Source organism: Semicossyphus pulcher, unplaced genomic scaffold, assembly GCF_022749685.1.
Source record: "Semicossyphus pulcher isolate SPU_LCO1_2020_fin unplaced genomic scaffold, fSemPul1.0.p SCAF_8, whole genome shotgun sequence".
NCBI classification, from domain to species: Eukaryota; Metazoa; Chordata; class Actinopteri; order Labriformes; family Labridae; genus Semicossyphus; species Semicossyphus pulcher.
In genome coordinates, this window is record NW_027211759.1 from 32967468 (window position 1) to 32991799 (window position 24332).

At 40.3% G+C, this 24332-nt stretch overlaps 1 protein-coding gene across 2 annotated transcripts in view; it reads right to left on the reverse strand.

Annotated features, from left to right (window-relative positions):
- Positions 1 to 24332, reverse strand: part of kiaa1549la (KIAA1549-like a) — a 133709-nt gene that overhangs the window by 24372 nt on the left and 85005 nt on the right. For both annotated transcript variants that reach the window (XM_069685614.1, XM_069685613.1), the window contains exons 10-14: positions 23826 to 23997; positions 23031 to 23191; positions 15008 to 15043; positions 5846 to 6039; positions 2833 to 2978 (exon numbers count right to left, since the gene is read on the reverse strand). In XM_069685614.1, the coding sequence (XP_069541715.1) occupies positions 2833 to 2978; positions 5846 to 6039; positions 15008 to 15043; positions 23031 to 23191; positions 23826 to 23997 (709 nt within the window). The remainder of the gene's footprint in view (positions 1 to 2832; positions 2979 to 5845; positions 6040 to 15007; positions 15044 to 23030; positions 23192 to 23825; positions 23998 to 24332) is intronic.

The window sequence follows — 24332 nt, forward strand, 5'->3', positions numbered from 1 at the left end:
AATGCACTCCAAACTGTGCTCTCATACTTAAATACGCCATTATGCAATTGGGTAAAAATGTGCGCCTTTCTATGCAAATGAACCTCATATCAAAAAGTGTCTAGATCGCAAACGGCAGCACTAACAGCACCGTACAGAGCTGGTGGTAACTGCAGTGCCGTATAAGGGGGCTGTCACGCTCAGAGTTACCAGTGATTACCAATAATGATAAAATGATACCAATAATTACACCTTTGTGTGACCATCAACATTAAAACGTCTGTAAATACAGTCTGTAAATAATATTTTGCTGTTTTAATTATAATCAGGAGATCGGCCCTAGTCTGGAGCCGATATGCAGGACCAGGATTATTATATCTGGACGAGCTGCTATTGTGGGCTCTTTTAACAAATGAAGCTAACTTACAGACAGTGAAATTAGTAAACCACCTATTGAGTCTGGGCTTCACAAAAAACTGTTAGAAGAGCTGCCACCTTTTCTCCCTGTTTATCATTGATCCCTTAGTGTGGAGTTTAATTGTTGCAAGAGCAAACCATACACAGCAGCCGAGCTTTATGAGCGTTTGCACCAGAATATCAAGTGCAATTTACTTTGGGAATTGGACCTTGAGACGGAGCAGATAGCAGGATGAAATGATATGCTATGTATGTTGCTATCTCTGCCGCAATCCATACTTGAGTGAGTTCCCCCTAAAGTGTATTCTAACTACGAACCACCCTGATCATGAATATGTGAGAATGCTTTTCCTTGTTTACAGCTCAGCATAGAAAACCATAATTCCCTCATCTAAGCTTGTTGATGTTGGACTAGCATTCTCTATCTGCAGCGGGATATTCGACCTACTGAAGGACAAGCCCTTCAGTAAGGATAGGTGTCCAAACCTCCTTCTGATCCTTCTAGCAGGGAGTGCTCAGCCCCTACACTAACCTGGTCTGCTGCAATATCATAAGAGGTTAAACAAATTTTCCTGTAATAATGTTGAGCGATCTAAATAGATTTAAATACAATGGGAACAGTTGTTTTTCTGTGTGCACTGCTCTGATATTAACCAGTCAGAGACGTCGGTTTGCAATTGGAGGGTCCCCTTCGTTACTAAGGGCTTCCCCACCTAACATAGAAGTTTAGTTGATACTTCAGAGATGGGAGTCATTAATATTAAATGTGTGTGTTTATCTGTTTATGTCTAGTTTTATTTTACAGGTCATCTTGGCATAGGCATATGTTTGGATTGTCTGTTTTGTGTTTGTTTAAAAAACAATTAAAAAAAAGTTAAATGTGTTTTCTCCTTAGAGTACTACTGCCCTCTCACACACACACACACACACACACACACACACACACACACACACACAAACACATACACACACACACACACACACACACACACACACACACACACACACACACACCTGCCTCAGCTTTTGATTTATTGTAAATATAGCTGCTTGTAGTTTAGGTTTATGAAAGTTATTTGTTTGATTATGTATCATTCATTGTGATTGGTGTTACTTTTTCTATTACAATTTTAAAGAGCAGTTGTTTGTGATTACTTGTGTATGTGCATTGTGAAAATAGTGGGTTGCTAAGGTCAGTTCTCGGATTCATACCTTGTTTTTCCCTTTAATGAAAACATTGATTAAATAAAAGCAATATTAACGTTTACATTTTTTTCTTTTTGGTTATTAGTCCCTGATCCCAGGGTGGTGCCCTTCAGTGTGCTCCCGTTTTTCTTCCACCAATGTATTTTTATGAAATGAATACTTCTATGCATGGCCAGTTCTTTGTGAACAATAGGGAGAAATAATTACTCATCTCCTTCATGTATTTATTAATTTGCCTGCATAAAAAATGTTAATCACAAAAATTACTGCCAACATTAGTTTGCTGAAACTAAACAGATTGAAACTCCCAGGGTCATAAGCAACATTGCAGTGTAATCAATGATCAAAGCAATGTTTATCTAACTAATTTTGATTATGCAGAACTGGAATTTCAGCTGCCTAGTAATCCGTTGACCAAGTATCAAATATACCGTAGGCTATACTTACAGCCAACAGTGATAAAGTATGGCAGATAAAAGTTTGTTGTGTGTGTTTAGCTTTTAATCTTGTATCTTCATTGAATATTATACAAGTATGACTGAAGTTATAAATTAACTGGACTAATGGACAGCAACAGCAATCATGTTTATAGCGCTGCAAAATTAGAAGTTACATTTTATCAATAATTAGAGTAAAAACTAGAGAAATCTAGTAAAAAACGAGATTGATTTAGGTCTGACCTGTCCTGTGTAATTTAGACATATTTTTGCTGCTGTTTTATGAGACAGTTTTGCCGATGTAATTTAGTACCACTTTCAAATGTTTTGATACACTACATTATTAACTTAAAGCTACTGTGAGGAACTTTCTGTTTGTGTTGATTTTGGCGACAAAGCAAAGCTATGGACAAAGCCGTGCCTCTTTGTCTTTGCTGATTTTGTCCTGTTCATGCTTAAGTGGTGGTTTTTCACATAAAATCTCATCCTGCTTTCTTGTCATATGTATCACTGACTTTAAATTTCTGCCCTTAAAAATGTAAACAAGCAGCGTGCAGTTAATCACTTTGTCTGACACCTATCCCCCACTAGCAGTTTCAGCCCTTAAAATTAACTATGTAGAAATAATTAATCTTGTTGCTGATATTCTGGTTTGCTTTTGTGGGTCATATAGAGTAATTAATTTCAGTCTGTTTCATAACCAGTGAAAAACTCCTCATTCTCTCTGTCATCTTCCTTCTTTTTCCCCCCCTGCATATACTGTATCCTTTACCCCTCTGTCTGCACCCCCTACCGTTGGCGCTCCTCTTGTGCAGTTCCTCCTTGACATTCTTGCTGCTGTTGCTGGTCGCTGGCCTCCGGGCTGAGGAGCTCTTACTGGTGTTCAGCTTGCCAGAGCCGTTGCTCGACATTGAGCCATCCTCATCGCTTGGCAACTGCCTGTTGTATCCATGGCAACAACATCCAGTGGCAAGGAAGTAAGAGAGGAGAGGGAAGGACTTGTTATTGTCAGTGTGAACATGGGGCATCATCTCACAGTTAATATGGGCAATATACTATCTATTCACTTTAAGCATAAATTAAAAAAATAAACAACATTAGAGTATGAAAAAGATTTAAAAGTCCTTTAAATCTCAGCAGTCACAGAACGTGACAGGCCAGTCTACAGGTGGTGTAAGATGCACAGATCAGCAAGATAGGACATTACAAAGCCAAAAGCAAGGCTGCCGTCCTGAATGTGGGAAAATATACCCAAACACACACACACACACACACACACACACACACACACACACACACACACACACACACACACAAACACACAAACACACAAATGCAAGAAGTGCAGCCAATAGCTGGCTGAGTCCCAGTTAAAGTCATGTGGTATTAAATAAATTGCTGGAGGGGTGATGGTAGAAATGTGTGTTCCATGTAAATCTTTGTTGAAAGGGCAGAGAGAGGAGCAACATAATCAATAATAACTGGAAAGTATTGCCAAATCCAACAAAACCTGCCTCTTTTTGCCTCTCTGAATGTACTGCATCACACAATGTAGCTCTCTGGAAGGATTCAATGAAAAGAATAAAGCACTCCTTGTGATGCCATCCTTTCACTTTCTGTACTTTCTGTACCTTTTCTTTTCCTAAGACCAATGACAAATCTGCAGTTGAATAATATGTTTTCACCAAACAAGCATGATGGAGCAGAGAGTGAGGATGTCACCTCTCCTATTGTGACAAGACTGGAGCAGCATTTTTTTGAATTGTTTAAGGAGACAACTTACCTTGTCTGAAAATATACACAAAATGATACTCAATAAATTGTGTAGATAACGTTATGGGCCGTATCATTTCATAGGTAAATTAAGTATCTTTTTTTCCATCTATAAAACAGTTGAAATAAAACTTTTGTCAGGTTAAACAGGTTTGTTTGTTGTTGGAAAAATCATTTCGGGCACAACAAGCAGAAGTAGGGCAACACGACCTAAAATTACTATCACTGTATTTTTTTGTTGCTTCTTGCGGTAACAGTATTATATGGCTGCATTTACTAAACTAAAAACATGATTCTAGCTCTTTTCCTCTATTGTCAGTGTAAGGGAACATATCTTATCAGAGAAAATATGATTTTTTAAGAAACTAATGTGTTCATTGGTGCAGAATAGGTTATATCGTTTTTTCACCATTAGAATTGTGCTTCACTCGTCACCATAGTTTAGTGTTTGTTCACAAACGACTTTAATCTGCACACCTTGCTTGTTTCAAGTTATTTTCCCCACACCTACACCTCTGCTGTAACTGAACACAGTGACTCTTTCTGTTTCTCTCTCCCTACATGTGGCTGCTTGACATTCATCAGGAGCTGTTTTACAAAGTTGCCAAAATTACTGAATATTTGTCTTGTATCATGGGTGCATGTTGCCAAAAACAAAATATGGAAAAGGGGATCTAATGCAGATCTTTAAAAACACTGTTTCCCAACTTTAAAATTTACAAGAGAAAATACACAATACACATATAAAAATGTGCCTGGCTTGGCACATTGGCTGGCTTCATTACTGTGCAGTTTTTAAACAAAGTGCTTGCAATTCTTGAAATATACCATTCACGAAAATAGGACAGATGAGGTAAAAGTGACGGAGAACTTTTACTACTGACCACATAATTGAATGAGTACACCCTTAAAGGATAACTTCTGGATTTTTCAACCTAGACCCTATTTTCCCATGTTTTTGTGTGTAAGTGACTAGTGGAGACAACAATTATTGAAATCGATCCAGTATTCAGGGAGGGAGCACCGGCCGGCAGCCGCGAAATGAGATACAATGTAACTAAATGGGGCACCACGCATACGCCAATATACAGCCACTAAAAGCGCTTGTTTTTGCTAGTGACAGGCTCAGATCGTTATAATCAGTGTCTGACAACACTATGGCAGCCATGCTACTTTACCTTATGCTCTCTGTTGTTGTCTGTAACCAAGACTCGCTCACGGAGAAGTCTCGCGCTGAAATCTCGCGCGAGACCGTAGTTGTTGCAGGAAGAAGGAGAGAGGAGTGAGAGAAGACGAAGACGAAGACGAAGAGGGAGAAGTGCCGTTTGTTGTGTTGGAGTACAGAAAGCGTTGCTCAGTGCTATCTAAAAGATTGTCATGGCTGAAGATTTATCTGATTTCTACAATTCACTCCTCTCTATGTATGTATGTGTTAGACCATCGCTAATATAGTGATGAAGCTCTTATCAACTCAAAATAACTGTGACAATAAATAATACATCTACCACCTCTACTGTTTCTTTGCTCTTGCTAGCACAGCATCTGTGACTTGGTCTCAGTACTGTTTAAATAAGCATTTAAAAAATCTAGTAAAATGCTTCATCAAAATTAGCATGCAAACAAGGGACTTTTCCTGCTTACTGTCTCTGAACAGCTTCTGGTTTACAATGGATTTATGTTCAGATCACGTCAATCTGTCAGAGTCTGCACTACTTACTTTTGGCTTCTCTCTGGCTTAACAAAGCAGTGAACAAATCAACACTGATGTCTGGACCTTCTGAAAAGCTCATGGTTTTGTAGCTGGTTTGCTTACGGACTAAAACAGCTGCTCAAGAACTATGTGGTTCCCCTTCACATATTTTCCAGTTGGTAACAGAACGTCCAGTCTGCCTGTTATTTCAGCACAATAACAGCCAGTAGGGATGATTTAAATGGGCAAGCTTTACCAAAAAATCCAGATTTGTTTTGTATTATGCAGAAATAAGTCAGTAATGGAAGTCTTCTATTTGCAGACAAATTTGTAACTGTCTTACCCTCCTTTGTGTATGTCAGCAGATGGAGGTCTCTTGCTGGCGGTCCCATCCTGGTGGACCTTCTTATCCAAGGATAGTGAGAGTGGAGCATCTCGTACAGGCAGCCCGAGCACAAGAGTGTCCTTTGTAACAGAGATGGTCTCATCCCCTGTTCGACACATGTGCTTCTTGGCATAGTCAAAGCCCTGGACCGGCTGGCAGGGGAAACAATAACACATATTAGGGGTCATAAAACCCTTGATTTCTGCAAGGTCAAAGCTATTGCAGCTTGTAGATCAACCCATTCAGGAACTGAATTCTGGAGATTATATTTTCATCTGATTGGCTAAAAAGATGCCAGAGTTTTCTTTCTCCAAATTAAGAGGCAAAAGATTTTTTTTAACAGTCTGGTGTTAAATGGTCTTTGTCTTCAGTTTGCCTGTTGGATTGAGGTACTGAAAAAATATTACAAAAACAAGCATCGATTTTCAAGACACAAAGCACATGCAATGACACATGAAAGCAACACAGGATAACTCAGTATTCCATATTACAGTGCAGTTTTTCATTTTTTCAACATAGCATAGACTGATAAGTAAGAAAAATGCTGTAGGTCACTGTGCCTTATAACCCAAAATAATTAGCAATGAGTGATAAAGGTGTTGCACTTAGACCATAATGCCTGGTTTAGAGAAGTATTCTAAACTATGGCTAATAATGGTCAGACTCTCAAATCACAAAATTAATTTTGCAAGCAAAGCCAACATCAGCACAACAGTATGACAGGTGCACCTAGAGTGAATGTTAGATCCCAATACATTTTGAGATAATTCCTAGTTACGAATGTAGTAAGCAGAACATTGTCCCTCCAGGGCCACCGTAGGGCTCGATCTCAGTCGGCCGTAGCTCCTCCCTCATCTTCCGTGTTTCCGTGTCATCCAATGAAGACCTGACTGCCACTGCTGTTTTGTTTTGTTTAGAATTTGTATATTTTGTTTAGTTCGTCTCGTTCAAGTTAAGTTACTTTTGTTCAGCTCCTTGGTGATTATTATCTTTATTATTTTGTCATCTGTTGCTTGCCCTTTGTGGCGTTAATTTCCCCCAAGAAGTATTTTAATGTGATTGTGACTGTGTATGTTGTAGTAACACAGTTTTTTCTTTTGTTCTATTTTCCCTCCCCCCACTATCTACGGTCGTAGCCACCTGTCCTTGGCACTCATTATATTGCACTGCATTTAGTTTTGTTTTCTGTGTTTTTAAATTAAATTTTAAATTGCTGTTAGTAAATGTTGTCTTTTATATATTGAATAATTTAAATAAATGTGTACTTGGGGGGGAAATGTATCATCCAAGGAACTTGTGGTCTGTTTTTAAGGTTTGATTTAATGGGGTTGGTCTACCCGAAAACTTAAAAATTGAAGTAAAGGCCTTGCCATGTGTAGGTCACACAATTTCTCCTTAAAATTTGACACCTATCAACAGGTGTAGGTGAAGTCACCGTGCAATAAAATAGTAGTAGTATAATAGTATAATAGTAATGTTTTGTTCCTCTGGTTTAGTGCTTCGTTCTCATAAACGTTGCTCCCTCTTTTTAATTGCTGTTAATCTTGCACAACCATCACTGGGCTCGCTCTCATTTGTTGAGCCATAGAGTTGGGGGTCAACTTTGAAGGATATGCCTACAAACAGCAACTGATTTATTCTACTCATTATAAGACACTTTTATCCTATGTATGAAGGTTACTTTTGCTTCACTGTAAATTATAATGATAATGGTGTAGGGGGATAGACAAAGTTGTTGCAGTCTGTAGGCAATGCTGCATGTCAAATTAAGTTGTATTTGTCTTCTGTTTTTTTCTTGCTGATCTGAAAAAGGATCAAATGGATGACTCATAATACTACTTATTCCTGTTAAACTTGTCCCCTGAATACAAACGAAAGCATCCATGTAAGTGTTGCTTCTATTTCATATAAAGGTAATAAGTTGGACCTCCCACCTCTAAGCAGTTTTTATCCATCTCCAAACACAAGGGCTGGCATAATAAAAAATTGGAACCTTTAAAGTCAGGGGATTTGCCAAAGAAACAAACATAGAAAGTAGAAGATTTGTTTCTCTAAAGCATCCAATGCCTGAACACAGTCTTTGTATATGTAAATGGCTTTGAACTTGCAGAATAGAGAACAAGTGAAAGAAATGTAGAGAAAGACCCTTTTTAGGTTACACAACAAAGCAGATGAAACCCTGAATTTTTTGCCTCCTCTCTTCTATTTTGAGCAGCTCTAAAATAGGACGCCTAATGCATTTGTTGATGCATGCTAAATTCTGAGTGCATGTGAGGTTATGCAGCGTGAGCATCCGGCTGACGGCTTTGTTAATAATTCATCAGTCATACACACAGCTTTGCCATCATCTAGCTCCAACACACTAGCTGCTGCTGTGGATTACTGTGGGGAAAGCGATACATATAATATATACGCAAACACATGAGATGAGGAAAGAATGGGGATAGCTCATTTTACCACAGCATGAATATATGGATTGAATATGCATGTGGCTGCAAAACATCCTCTACCCACTGTGTTAATGTACAATGACAGTCCAGACTCTATCGTGTAAAAGATGTATGGAAATTGTCAACTTTGCCTATGGCCTCATGCTGTTCACAGGTTAAGAGGGAGTTTGGCTGTGTGTGTGTGTGTGTGTGTGTGTGTGTGTGTGTGTGTGTGTGTATATTTATGACTATCTAACAACGGACAGAAGGCAAGGGAGGTACCCGTTGAATATGCAGTTCCAAACATATCCCTCCATCAATATCCATTATGTGTTATTTTGTCGACCAAACATGAGATGTGGTATCTAGGTTGTTGAACTGGCTTATGGGTTATGTCATTCATGCACACAGTATATGGATTTTCTGAAATGACAGTGCCGAGGGGTTTAACCTAGAAAGGTTTCCTGGCATTTAACATCTCTTATTTTTCTGCACTTGTTGAAGGTCATTCTTTGTCTGTTGTTTTACCACTCACATATCCTTATGTATCCATCTTTTTATGTCTCTCCCTTTTTCTCTATGTAAATCCTCCTTCTCCAACCGTCTACTGACAGCACGTTGACTTAACAAATCGTCATCTTTCATCTTGTGCAAGCAGCTCAGTTTAATGAAGACTTGGGTTGCTGTCAGGACATGTAGTACAGCGCAAACCTTTGATCTGTCAGACAGAGATGGATGGCAGTTTTCTCCACATCCATGAAGAACAGTGACAGGGAAAGAGCTGATGAGAAGAGGGAGAAAGACATAGAACATAGGGTCCAACCATTTCTTTTGCTTGAAGATGTCACGTGGAGTTACTGTGAGCACAAAACCGCTCCAGCATTAAATTATCCACACTTGTTTTCTCTGCTGGCACCATCAAACAGAAGCTGCTCCTCTTGTCTGATTTTAGCTCAGAGTAACAGCCAACAGCTACGTGACAAGGTACAGCAGATGGATGGGAAATACTCTATTTCCCCTGTGGCCATATTGATTAAAATTCAGCTTTAGCAGGGCTAATGTTTGGAAAAACACCACAGAGCTGTATGCAAATAACATTCCAAAGAGTGGGTACATTACATAAAAAAATTAAGAAACACAACTGTACTTGTACTTTAGATGTACAGCAGTACTGACTAAGTGTTGGATCTAGCTTGAATTCAGTCTCTCTTCCTCAATTTGGAGGAGGAGTTGTTAATTAAAATATGAATTAACATCTTGGATCATTATTCATATTTTACTAATAACCAATCTGCTCCAACCAGGTCCCAAAAAAGAGAAGGCACTGTAAAACTTGCTGCATAAAGAAATGAGCCAGAATATGCAGAATCACTCAATGCTTTAACACACATGCAGACATGGTATAAACCACAGTATTGATCAGCAGCTTTGGCTTCTCCTGCATCATGACCAAGCAGCAACATCTGGTGCTGAAAAAATGAAGCAAATGTGGAAGTGCAAAAAACTGCAGCTCCTTTAGTGGCCACTTGAGGCTGGCTCCAGAAAACAAGAAATAACATTACAGCAGATGGGAAAATGCCCATTTTTACAGCAGAAATAAACATGTTTACAGCCTGGTACAAAAAACGGTTTTGTTATTAATAGTTAACGTTACTGTTCAAGATAACTGTACGAGGGGTGATTTTCATCTGTTTTAATTATATTAAGTCTTAAATCATCCTTAGCCTTAAATCATAGGGGCCGGGTCACTTGAGTGACAGGTGGATCACTGCTGGCTGTCAACACAGATATACAGTCACTGAACTTAACTTCACCTGTTTGTGTAGTTGGATCCTTTTGGGGAATTTTTTCATTAAAAATTTGGACAAATAATCTGTCTCTGTGGGATTTATGGAACTTTATGGCCGTGCAAGAAGTATGTGCTCCAGCTTTTCGGTGAGTTAAATGCTAATATTATAGTATTGATATAATTTAAGACTAAAGCAGTGCTCGCTTAAGCTGGCTTGTTAGCCTGTTCAGTGTTTATCAAATATCCATTTAACCGTCAGCCAGTAAATAGGAGTCAGGAGTTGTTGGCTTTTCCCAGTAAAAATTACATTTTTTACATTACATTTACAATTTCCTGTTTCGTGTCGTTCACCAGCCGCTATCTCACTGGGCGAGCGAGCAACCAGTCTGCTACTTCTTTTGTCTGATAAATAAACACCTGCTGTCAGTCACCATCACAAACATAATCTCCTCTGTGGGAAACACAAAGTTAAACTAGCTCATTCATTATGTATACAGTCTGTGGTTAATAACTGCTAGCTACGCTGAGAAGCATATAGCCTAGCTTCTTAGCAGTAGCTGGCCTGGTCATAGGCCATAGGCTTCAGCTCGTTCACGCTCTGCCTCTTTGCCCGTCTCTGGATTAGCCGGCACTGGCATTTCCAATGTTCGGGCTTCAAAACATTTCAGTAACCTATGGGTGACGTCACTGAGACTACGTCCATTATTTATACAGCCTGTGATCGTGACTGATAGCTTAGTGTGATGTAGGGGTTGCACAGACTAGTCAACTGGTCGACTGGTGGTCTTTACTGCTGTGTGATGACGCTTTTTGCTTTACGTCGACTGGTCGCTTATCACAGTTGTCATACTCCAGTAGCTGTTGGAGCAAAGGATTGTGGTGCAATCTGTGCTTGGGACGAAACGAAAAGTCACCAAACCAAGCGTGCAGAAGTCAATCGTCATGATCCATCGAGTGATTTTCAACATGATCAGCACCTCTCTGTGCTCTTACACTGTCAAAAGTGTAGAAGACGGTTACAATGTACTTCACTATGTTATTGCATACATTATTGCAGCTGAGTTGCAACCTGTTGTTGTTTCTACTTGCTCCTAAATAATATGTGTGTAAAGTGTCTGCTGTTAGCTGCATATGCATTAAGTTTTGCATACATATTGTTGGCTGTTACAAAGCATTCCCTTCACCTGTGGTATTATTAGTGACGTCATCAGCAACTAGTCAGCATCGCCTTGACTTTCAAGACATGGCTGTCGACTTTAAAAAATGATGGAGTCAAAATGATGGAGTCTATTATTAACAGGAATAATTTACAGTGGAAACACTTTTAGAACAGGATCAATTTGTATATCCTTGTGGTTTATGTTTCTATGACGCTGGCACACCAAGCTTTTATTTCTGCATCTCCCTCGATCCCACTTTCTCTGCCCTCCTAGTCGACGCCGATAACTGTTCACTATGAGCCTGGTTCTGCTCAAGGTTTCTGCCTGCTACAAGAAAGTTTTGCCTTGCCACTTTTGCTAGACTCATTTTTGTTAAGGGTCTTGATATAACTAGGGTTATGATTTGGTTCTATATAACTAAAATTGATTGCACTCTCGTAAAACACAGCATAAGCATTATAAAATGTTTACTAATGATTGTAAAAGCAAACAAAACATTGAGCTTGGAAATGTAAATGTCCATGTGATACTACATTAAAAGGAGATACGGTATAGCAGGGAAAATGCTTACTTTCCACAACATGTACATACTGTGTGTTTAACTTGTTTAAACCCTGCTGTGCCATGGTGTCGCACCAGCTTCATTACCAGCCAAAAACTTGCCCGCCATACCACTTTACCCCTCCAACCTTTACTTTCCTCACCTTGCCTCCTGAGGGATGTGGTGAATTAAAAACCCTGCAAACAGCTGACATGGTTTTATCTGAGAAGATTAATAAGTACCACTATTATTGGCATCATGAACACAAGTATATATTATCTGTTGTTAATGTCCATGATGTGTCCTCTATGCACACCAAAGTTAGTCATGGAGTTCCACAAGGTTCTGTGCTCGGACCAATTCTTTTTACCTTATATATGCTTCCTCTTGGTAATATCATGAGGAAACACTCCATTAATTTTCATTGTTATGCAGATGATACTCAATTATACTTATCTATGAAGCCAGATGAAACCAATCAGCTATCTTAACTAGAAGCATGCCTTAAGGACATAAAGATCTGGATGACTAGAAACTTTCTGCTACTTAATTCAGACAAAACTGAAGTTATTGTGCTCGGCCCAAAACACCCTAGAGATTCTTTCTCTAATGATATAGCTGCCCTAGATGGCATCAGCCTGGCATCCAGCACTACTGTTAGGAATCTGGGAGTTCTATTTGATCAGGATATGTCCTTCATCTCCCACATAAAACAAATATCAAGGACAGCCTTCTTTCATCTTCGCAACATAGCAAAAATCAGACACATCTTCTCAAAACGATGCAGAAAAACTAGTCCATGCATTCGTTACTTCAAGGTTGGATTATTGTAACTCGTTACTATCAGGCTGCCCTAATAAGTCATTAAAAACTCTGCAGCTGGTACAAAATACTGCAGCACGTGTGCTGACAAGAACTAGGAAGAGAGATCACATCTCTCCTGTATTAGCCTCTCTGCACTGGCTTCCTGTAAAATCTAGAATAGAATTTAAAATCCTTCTTCTTACTTACAAAGCTCTTAATGGTCAGGCACCATCATATCTTAAAGAGCTCATAGTGCCATATTACGTCTCTAGAACATTGCGCTCCCAGGATGCAGGCCTGCTTGTGGTACCTAAAGTCTCTAAGAGTAGTGTTGGAGGTAGAGCCTTCAATTACCAGGCCCCCCTCCTCTGGAACAATCTACCAGTCAAGGTCCGGGAGGCAGACACCCTCTCTTCTTTTAAGAGTAGACTTAAAACTTTCCTCTTTGATAAAGCTTATAGTTAGGGCTGGCTCAGGCTTGGACTAGCCCATAGTTATGCTGCTATAGGTTTAGACTGCCGGGGGGACCTGCACACCAAGCTTCTCTCTCTCTCTCTGTCTCTCTGTGTTTCTCTGTCTCTCTCCCTCTCTGTCTCTCTCTCTGTCTCTCGTTCTCTCTCTCTCTCTCTCTCTCTCTGTCATATTAATGCAGCTCATTAACTCTGTATCTTCTGGTCCCATTAACATTACTAACCACATATCTTCCCGGGAGTTCTCGTGCTCCCTTGTCTTGAAGGTTCCTGCGGATCGTTGCTGCAGACCACCTGCTGCTGTGGACCTGCTCGACTGCAACAACTACTAACATCAGCCTTCCCCATAGTATCATTATTGTTGCTGCTAATGCTAATAGTAGACCTGTTGACTTCAACTACCTCAGCCTTTATCATTACTCTGCTTCTCTCGCTAATTTATTTATTTATTTATTTTGCTAATCTTCACCCTAGTCTATTACTATTATTGGCATTGTAACCATAAGTATATGTCTGTTGTTGTTCATGTAACAAGGACATATGTTGTTGTGGTAACAAGAACATATGTTGCTCTCTTTGCCTGTCTCTATCCTGCATCTCCTTCTATCCCATTTTCGGCCCATCCAGTCGAGGCAGATGGCTGTTCAACATGAGTCTGGTTCTGCTCGAGGTTTCTGCCTGTTAAAAGGAAGTTTTTCTGCCAATGTGCCAAATATTGCTAAGTGCTACTCATGGTGATTCATGTTGGTCCTCTCTTTAAATAACATAACAAAGAGTCGATCTAGACCTGCTCTTTCTGTAAAGTGTCTCGAGATAACTCTGGTTATGATTTGGCGCTATACAAATAAAATTTGATTGATTGATTGATTGTTGTTGTTGATGTAATAAGGACATATGTTGTTGTTGTAACAAGGACATATGTTGTTGTTGCTCTCTTTGCCTGTCTCTATCCTGCATCTCCTTCTATCCCATTTTCGGCCCATCCAGTCGAGGCAGATGGCTGTTCAACATGAGTCTGGTTCTGCTCGAGGTTTCTGCCTGTTAAAAGGAAGTTTTTCTGCCAATGTGCTGAATGTTGCTAAGTGCTACTCATGGTGATTCATGTTGGGCCTCTCTCTAAATAACAAAGAGTACAGTTTCAACCTACTGTTTTTGTAAAGTGTCTTGAGATAACTTTGGTTATGATTTGACGCTATACAAATAAAACTTGATTGATTGATTGATAAGCTAAAATAACTGGTAGAGGCAGACTTGGCTGATGGTACAAGCTACAATGTTATAATGTTACAATTTCATTTAGCAGACGCTTTTGTCCAAAGCGACGTACATCTGAGAGTTAATACAACACAAGCAACGATCAAGACAGAAGGGAAAAAAGTCAGTAAGTGCCAACAAACAGCTTTCGTCATCCGTCATCATCAATATCATTAAGTGCAAAGGTGTTCATGAAAGAGCTGGGTCTTTAGCTTCTTCTTGAAGGTGGAAAGGGACTCTGCGGACTAAATGGCTTGACAAGCTTGAGTCAATGTTAAACAATTCTACCAAAAAAAAGAGTTTAGCTCATTTGTTGTGAGCTAGCATCTCATGTTAAATTAGCCCATCTACTCAAACCAAAACAATTTAAAATTTAAGGAATGTGCTTGTGAATTTCAAAACCCTATGACATTTTTATCCTCTCCCAATTGGCCCTCTCCTATTTATTTAAGAGAACGGTAGAACAACTCATGTACACACAGTAGCCACAAGAACATTTATATTGAGCAACAGAAACAGGCAGCACATACAGAAAAATGCAGCCAACAAGACAATTGTAAACAAGCTGATGAACAAAGTTAGTCAGTCACAAGCAGCACACAAAGCAGAATTTACTAATTATTAATTCTGTTCGTTAGTCAGTAATCCACCCAACAAGTGTCTAAGTAAATACCTGGTGGTGGTAACTGCCCTCTCTTCGATATGAGGTCTAAACAGGGACACAGTCGGTGGGATAAAAGCAGGGAGGGGTTAAGGAAATAATAGAATGGAACAGATCAGAGATCTGAACTGAGCTGAGACCAGAGCTGAGATCTGTGAAGAATGGAACATTGCTCAAGGATCAGAAAAAGTTTTAAAGGAAAGGGCTGAACATTTTTATTGTCATCATACGTAATGAATTGACCAAAACCAAAAAGTTGAGGGGTGTACTACAAAGCAAGCTGTTGAGCCAAACTTAGGGATTTGAAACATAGCTGGCTATCCTTTAACCAGGCTAGATGACCATGGTAACTAACTCTGCACTTCTAACCTGGTCAGGATAAGCTTATGTTCAGAGTTTTGGTTGTTGAGCTATAATGTTATGTTAGAAATGCCACAAAACGCAGCATTACAGTTACAGTATATGAAAGTATCACGTCAAGGGAACCTTCATGCATTCAGTCAGTGATGCAGGAAATTGACTTGATTTGATTAGACTGACTTGTTTAGACAGTAGATATAATCATTGATTATTCTCTGAATTTACTTTGATTTATCAAAATACTACAGTGACTTCAACATGTTCTTAATGAAGGGGCAGTGTCTGCACTTCCTGACTATACTTTTAAGGCACTAAGAAGATATCAGATGACAAGATAAACATATTAATTTACTAATTAACGCATATATTTTCTGCAGCATTCCTCACTTGCCTTATTGGCAGCAGCAGTTTTTGTTTTTAGCATTTCATTTAGTGCATTTCTTCCCATTATAACAGCCTGATGATGCGTCAAACATCCACTTTTATGTGAGCATGCACAGTTCCTGAAGCTGAAAGCCTGGGTTTACAGAAAAAATTGATAACCTTTGTGATACCCATTATCTCTAACTGGGGCTTTAGGCTTTGCCGATCCAGCTTTAGTAAAGAAAGCCTTGGTATGCTGAACTATGTGGTACAGCCCTCTGCAAGTCTGTTATTTAACAAACAATGTACATTAAAGGAAAGATTCATTTTTGAAACAATTTGGCTGACCGCCTGGGTCAGCCCTACACACGGGTCTGTATGTGACTGACTGACTGACTGACTGACTGATCATGTAGCATATTGGACCTCCACTGATGCGACTCTCTGTCTAAATGGCTCTGGATACGTTGTTCTGGTGTGTAGGCGGGGCTGCTCCTCCGCTGCTCCTCCGCTGTCCTCACCTACATCCGCAGCACGCACCTGCTTTCAAACACGCTGTCATCGGCCTCATGAGGGCAGTCCTTCCAACGCATTGCCCACAAAAGCGCACATAATAATGCGGTCAGCCACATACTAAGTTTTGACCTAGTCTTGTTCAAACAGTCCCAGCTATTGATTATATCCTTACTATTTTACTCTTTTTCCTAGCATTATTTAATATAACTTTTATGTAACAGCTTACACTTTCAGTTCTTTCAGTATTTAAGGACCAATCCGAGCATTGAACAGTTTCCATATTTGATCAAATATGTGGCCATGTTTCTGATCTATTTCATCTTTCAAGTAATTTTCTACATACAGTTCTAAAACTGATACAACAATTTCTGTTAAGTTTGCATATACCATTTTACAAAATTCTGAACTGCAAACTTAATTCAGTCCAAGGGGAAAAAATTGTTAAAAGCTCTGGATTTGCATATACCTCCAAAAAATGTATACTCATACTGGGCACAAATCTCATTGAAATAAAACATTACATTCCTTCTTTTACTATTTTTCCCCAATAGACGGACTCCAACACAAAATGCACGATTATACCAAACATATACATATCTCTGCATATGATGAGATACTGTCATTTTGTGTGCCATAAATCATACCACCCTGAAATGGATAAAATAGGATCAATGGGCCTCATTCACTAATATCTGCGCAGAAATGTTCTTACTCTCTGCAAAAAATAAGTACTTGCGCAAAATCACCGTCGGATTTATGACACGTGCGTACCGGCCAATTTTGTTCTCACCACCGCGCGTATGTTAGTAAATCAGAACCATTCTAAATCGACAGGCGCGTGTCTGCGATCTGCAATCAGCATACTGCCACACCTCTATTTCTCTGTATAAGGACATCTGTTTGGTGCCACATGAAGAGAGCGGTGTTACGGAGAAGCTGAAAGAACGTGAAAGATGGCCTCAAAAGGAAAAAAGAAAAGTTTCACATCAGCAGAAATAGAAACAATTGTAACAAAAGTGTTTCATTTCAATGTGAACATTTTCATATGGTCTACTCCATTGTAAACTTAAGAAACTAATTCAACTTCTATAATTGAAGATTTTAATTATATGACAATAAATTATGAGGATGACACGGCATTTACGTTTGGTCCATACATTAGTAAATTCAATTATTGTTGCCTATTAAAGCCTTTTTTTCAATAAATGAAGTTTTAATATATTATGCATTTAGTTAAAAGGGTGTGTGTTAACATTTCCTAGGACATTTCTTTCATCATTTGTGCGTACGCATGGTCTGAGGGAGTTCTACATTTGCTCGCAGAGTACGAAGAAATTTAGGTAAGAACAAATTGATGAATCCCAGATTTGTGCGTCAAACGTGCGTACGCACAGTTCAAGCACAGATTCGTGCGTACGCACTGTTCGTAACTGAGGCCCATTGTCCTGCATATCTGAATGTTTTTGTAAGTTGTAACGTGCAACGTTGACCTTAATTCTGCATCTTTTTACAAAGTATTCTGATCATTGGAACAGACACATGCAGTCTGTAAGAAGAGTGCTGTTACAAATGGTCAATTTAGGTACCAACCATCCCCCAAGTTTACGACCCTTCTCACATTCCAGAGAAGATAACTCACATGCAGACACATCCTTTCTGCAAAGAATATAAGGACTAAAGTGACTGATTCTCCTATGCAATTGAAATGTACTTAAAGTAATGTTATGCTGAGCTGAGTTAATACTGTGTAAATTGTTTTAATGTGAATCTGAAACTGCAGTTCTCCTTATCCTGATCACACCTCCTCCTCATGTCTGTCTGCTAACAAAGGAAGACCACATGTGGACAAGTGATATCATTTGATCCATTCATGTGATGTGCAGAAAGGTTTACCTGTGCATATGCAGACGTGTACGTGTACATGTACAGTATATATTATTTGTCGTCATAACGGATGTTGCCATCTAATCCCTTTTCAACAGGTTTTATTCAACAATTAATATAAAGTGTTTGGAATCGTTCTGTAGTTGACAGAGCCCAACTTTTAAATATGGAAGAATTAAATATGTGAAGTAGGCAATATTGATTTTAATGCTTTAAAAGACATAATCTCACTCTCAGAGCCTTCTCCTCATGGGTGGGGCTAGAGAGGGACCACAGAGACCAGACCCCTCTGGTCCCAAGATTATAAAGCTCCAAGCAACTTCCTCTGCTCTTCTCCTGTTGGGTCTTCGTCCTGTCTCTTGTCCTGTTACTCTTGTTCCTGACTCCTCTGAGTTCTCTTTCCCCCCTGGGGGGGAAGGGTTGGCCACATGGCCTGTCCCAGGTTCTGCTGTCAGCTCATGCAGCCTGAACCTCTCCTGAAGTCCTGAGCAGTCAAGAACGGCCTTATTGAGTACTGGGCCGCAGAACGCCGCCAGTGTCACCGTGCTGATCCCGTGCTGCACTGAATGGGTTGAAGAAGCCGAATCCAGCAACCTTTAAAGGAGACTTTGCACAAAAGACACTCCCGAACGATGTCTGGCAAAACTGCAACAGACCTCACCCCAGCCAGAGAAAGGGGGGATGAAGATGAAGATGATTCAGCTACCTGCTGAGCCGGAGAGAGAGAGAGAGATGGAGAAACCCATTTCAAGCCGAATCGGCCACGAGGGACGAAAGCCGTCCTGAAAAGGCCCGAGCGCCACAAGAGAGCCTGCTGCCACACCCATCAGATGATCATCAGGTGATTCAATTACATCTCCCATGTGTTGATGCCTGATGTTAAATTAACTAGGATTAATTAACATTAAACCTAAACCTAAAATCTTTTTAAATTAAAATTACTTTTAAATTGCTTCACAATCTTCCTTGGTGCCCTTCTTAACTCTCAACTGCCGAACGATGCCATTAGTAATTAAATCCCATTTAATTCTAAAACATCAAAGAAACCAGTCACCGATGCTTTCTACAATGTGGTCCGTTGTCATTCATGTATTGTTCATCGTTGTATTCATTGTCCCTGGTGATTTCTTCATTAATATTCCGCTTAAAAGTAGCTAAATAAACCTTTCATTTATAAAGATCCATGTGATTTGTGTGTGTATGAAATGGTAAAGTCACTGTACACCATGTCCAAGAACCTCGTAGCAACCCTGAGATCATGAGCCTAAAGTCATTAACAACTAATTATAAGTTTTCCCTGTTTTGTCAAAATTGGGTGGCGTCCAACACTGAATTTAAGGTAAACCTAAATCCTTTTGCTATTAATTAGTTATTAATTATTAATCTTGCTACCCATTTATGCTACAAAGTTGTAAGACCTGATATGGTTAAATGATGTTGCCATATTCCTATGTAGTTGCACACATTGGTCTGTTTGTTCCTTTTGTCGAAACTTCGGTACTCCGGTTTTGGCAATCGGTCCCAAACCATTTTGATCCTACTAAATCACTGAATAATGTCACAGGCATATAGTTCCATCTCTGAAAGAAGGACCTGTGCACTGTAGGGTATGGCAAATCCTACTCTAACAGGAGTTTGTACTGCTTTTGCTGGCAACTATTTACATCTGCGTATTGAGTATTCTGTATTCTGCATCTCAGTGCTCTGGGAAGAATTTCTGGCAGCAGAATGGGGGAATTTGTAAAAATATAAATAAAAAGGGACATGTACCTGTATTGCTTCAGTGAGGCTCAGTAATTTGTCATTATCCGCCATTTGTTTCACTGAAACCTGGCTCAGTAAACACATCCCGGACAGCTCATTACATCTACTGGGCTTCCAGCTTTACCAAGCGGACCGCGTAACAGAATTTTCTGGAAAGACAAGGGGAGGCAGAACCTGCTCCTATATTAACAAAGGTTGGTGTACAGATGTCACAGTGTTACAGAGGTTGTGCAGCCCTCACTTGGAGACTCTTTTTATCCTTTTATTCACCGCGGGAGTTTTCCTCGTTTGTTCAGGTCGGTTTTTACATCCCACCTCAGGACTGTGTAACTGAGGCCATCTGGCTGACCAGCTCACAGACGTGGAGAAAAAACATCCAGACTCCCTGCTCATCATTCTGGGGGATTTTAACAGAGCAAACCTCAGCCACGAACTATCAATATAATGGCAGCATATAAAGTGTCCCACCAGGGATGCCAACATACTAGACCACTGTTACACAGTTTTAAAGGACTCATATCGCTCTGTCCCCCGTGCAGCTTTGGGACTCTCTGACCACTGTCCGGTCCATCTTAATCCTACCTACAGGCAAAAACTAAAATCTGCTAAGCCTGTAGTGTAAACTGTGAAGACATGGAGAGATAGGCCAAAACTGTAGTTACAGGCCTGCTTTGACTGTACGGATTGGATTATTTTTGAAGCTGCAGCCACAGACCTGGATGAACTCACTGATACTGTGACATCGTACATTAGCTTTTTTGAGGACATGTGTGTGCAGACCAAAACCTTCTGCACATACAACAACAATAAACCCTGGTTCACTGCAAAAGTCAGGCAGCTACATCAGGCCAAGGAGGAGGCCTACAGAAGCGGGGATGTGTTGCTGTGCAAGCAGGCCAGGAACACACTGACACACAGGAGATCAGGGTAGCAAAGAGGAGCTACACTGAGAAGCTAAAAAAACAGCTTTTCAGCCAACGACCCTGCATCAGTGTGGAGAGGCCTGCAGAACATCACCAACTACAGGAGACTATCCCCCCACCCTGTGGAAAACCCCTGACTGGCTGACGACCTCAACACCTTCTACTGCAGGTTTGAAAAGAACGCTTACACACCCCAAACCCACTCCAACATCAAAGGACTACCTGCACCCCCTGCCCCCCCACCTGCAATAAGGATCTGTGAAGAGGATGTGTGTCAGCTCTTTCAGAGGCAGACGACCAGGAAGGCTCAAGGACCTGACAGCGTGTCTCCCGCCTGCCTGAGAGTTTGTGCTGACCAGCTGACTCCTATCTTCACCTCAATCTTCAACAGATCTCTGGAGCTGTGTGAAGTCTCCTCCTGCTTAAAATGCTTCACCATCATCCCGGTCCCCAAGAAACCCTCCATCACAGGACTGAATGACTACAAGCCCGTCACCCTGACATCTGTGATCATGAAATCCTTTGAGAGACTGGTGTTGAGCCCCTTGCAGTTTGCCTACTGGACAAACAGGTCGGTGGATGATGCAGTCAGCATGGGACTGCACTACATCTTGCATCACCTCGACTCCCCAGGGACAAATGCGAGGATCCTGTTTGTGGACTTCAGCTCAGCATTCAACACCACCATCCCTGAAATCCTCCACCACAAACTCATCCAGCTCACTGTGCCAGCCCCCACCTGCCAGTGGATTACCAACTGACTGACAGGAGGCAGCAGGTGAGGCTGGGAAACATCACATCAAGCACCCGGACAATCAGTACTACCTTTCACATAAACAAACAAATAAAAAGGCCCAGCAGAGGATGTACTTCCTGTGCCAGCTCAGGAAGTTCAACCTGCCTCAGGAGCTGCTGATCTTGTACTACTCTGCCATCATCCAGTTTGTTCTCTGCACGTCCATCACTGTCTGGTTTGGATCTGCCACCAAACAGGACAAGAACAGACTGCAACGGACAATCAGGTCTGCAGAGAGGATTATTGACACGGACCTGCCCTCCACGGATGCCTTATACCGGTCCAGGGTTAGGAAACGGGCAGGTAACATCACTGCAGACCCATCACACCCCGGTCACAAACTGTTTGAACTTGTCCCCTCTGGCAGGTGTTACAGAGCACTGTACGCCAAAACAACAAGACACAGAAACTGTTTCTTTCCCCAGGCTGTCTCTCTGATAAACTAACTAAATAACCTAATCAACTGTACATGTGAGTTATACAATCATCCATTGTGCATGATAAATATGTTATTTATTATTTATTGTCATTGCTACATAACAACCTGATTCACAACCATATTTATCTCTGCACCTTTGCACCCTCTATTGCACCATTGCACTATTGTCTATTGTTAAGAAGTGTTGTGTTTTCTTTAAATAATGTATATATCTATATATCTATATATATATATTAATAATTTGTAAAATATTTTTATATCCATAGGTCTGTATATAGTAGTTTAGTCGATTTTGTGTTTAGTGTCTAAGAGTCTGTGTTACCTTTGTCTAACCTGTTCTTGTTTTTAAGTTTAGTATGTCTGTTTAGTGTGTCTGTACTTTGAGAGCAAAGAAAACCCGGAGTCAAATTCCTTGTGTGTGCCCACATACTTGGCCAATATTCTGATTCTGATATTTTCGTTATCCACAGGTAAATATATTACATGGGGGAAGTGAACACATTGTTGTGCTGGGAAAGCTGTGTCTCTTACAGAACCAATTTAATTTGGAAAGCAGGAATGCTGTGCTCTGTGACAGGTTTGTTGTGGCCCTGCATGTAAACATTCAACACATTCAAATTCCACTCATAAAGCAAGACCTGTAACCCTGTCTGGCTCATCCAACTCTGCCACTGGCTTTCCTTTCTGTGCCATGAATTGGACACACTCCGTGTGTAATTGAAAGAAGCAGTTTGAGCACCGCTCCTCGGCTCCACCAGTGGACAACAACAAACGGGCAGCACCTTGTGCGCTCATTTTATTTTTTTTCATTCCGGGGCTCTGTAACATCCTTATCAATGTCTTATTAACTAACAATTTATAATTTATGATGCTACTATTAACACTTACTCTTATATAAAACATTACAGAAAAAAAGGTTGAAAGGAACAAATATACAGTAAACAAAAGCAGAAGGGGACAGAGTTTTATGATGATGTATGATAGTCTAACCTTGGAACGAGTTTTGAAGGTCCTGAAGGCACCAGTTTTGAAGATGACCCTGTTCCTCTTGCATAAAATGAAGGCCACCATACCGATCACCACCACCAACAAGAAGAGAGGCGTCAGAACAGCCATGATCCACAGGTTACTTGGCGGCATCTTTACCACAGCTGTGACCATACAAATGATATCAGTATTTGACTGAGCATTTAAACATAGTTTCGCTATTAACACCAGGTGACAGATTTTAACAAATTGTTAAAATTCTTGAAGACAATGCAAGTCATACAATTCCCATCCCACACTGTGTCTGTATTTATCGAGATAAGCCTTAGGTAGGGGCAAATGCTTCAGCTAGGTGCCTTTGTGGACTTCTTTCTTCTAAAACCATACCCTGACCCTGTGCTCTCATTCATGTTGTTTTTCCAAAACTTTTAGCTGTCATAAAGTGTAGTAGGTTTCATTGTTAACAGTTTGCAATGTAATTCCTTTACTTGAGTAAAAAATTATGCATGTTCCCCTTTCCTCCTTAATGTGTTCATTTTCTGCCCAGAAAGGTCTACATTTTCCTCCTTTGGTTTCTTTGTTTTTTCACATTGACAATTCCTGCTCAGTTAGAGACATCACAAAAGCGTTATTTTTTCCAGTTGAATATCTTAACTGTTCTTTCAAAGTATTTCTTATGCACACCAACATTAGGATAATAAAACCCTTCATATGCATGGTGTCTCTTGTGCATGACTTGTTTTGCCCTACAAATTTGATAATGTATTATACCACTGCAGAGTTAGTTAACAAACTTACGTTCAGCCTGCACTTGTACAAAGTATCCCAGTGTCAGAGCCATGGTCTGGGAGTCCAGACTGCTCAGGGTCTTAGCAGCAGTTGTTCCAGTGATGGGTGCGCCGTGTAGCTGGGCGTAGTATGTCATCTCAGCTGGGTTCTTGGGACCAGGCATTCTACGCATACTCACCATCTGAAAGAGTACATCAGTACAACATATTATCTTAAACCAGATTTAATACAAAAACACAGACGAGAGCAAGCTAAAAACACATAAACAAACAAACCAAAAAAGTAAATCAGGAAAAGATCTGGATTGCAATGTCTCCAAAAAAACCCTTTTCTACTCCGCTGGCAAATTCAGTAGTTCATCCTCCTGTCTTGTCATTGACATGTAAACATTGTCCATTTCTCCAATTTCACATGACATCCTTTGTCTTATCCTATTCATCTTGTGTTGGCGATTCTGCCTTGTACCATCTCTTTGTGATGGCCCTTTCTTACAAGCTGCCAACACTACTTTCAGCA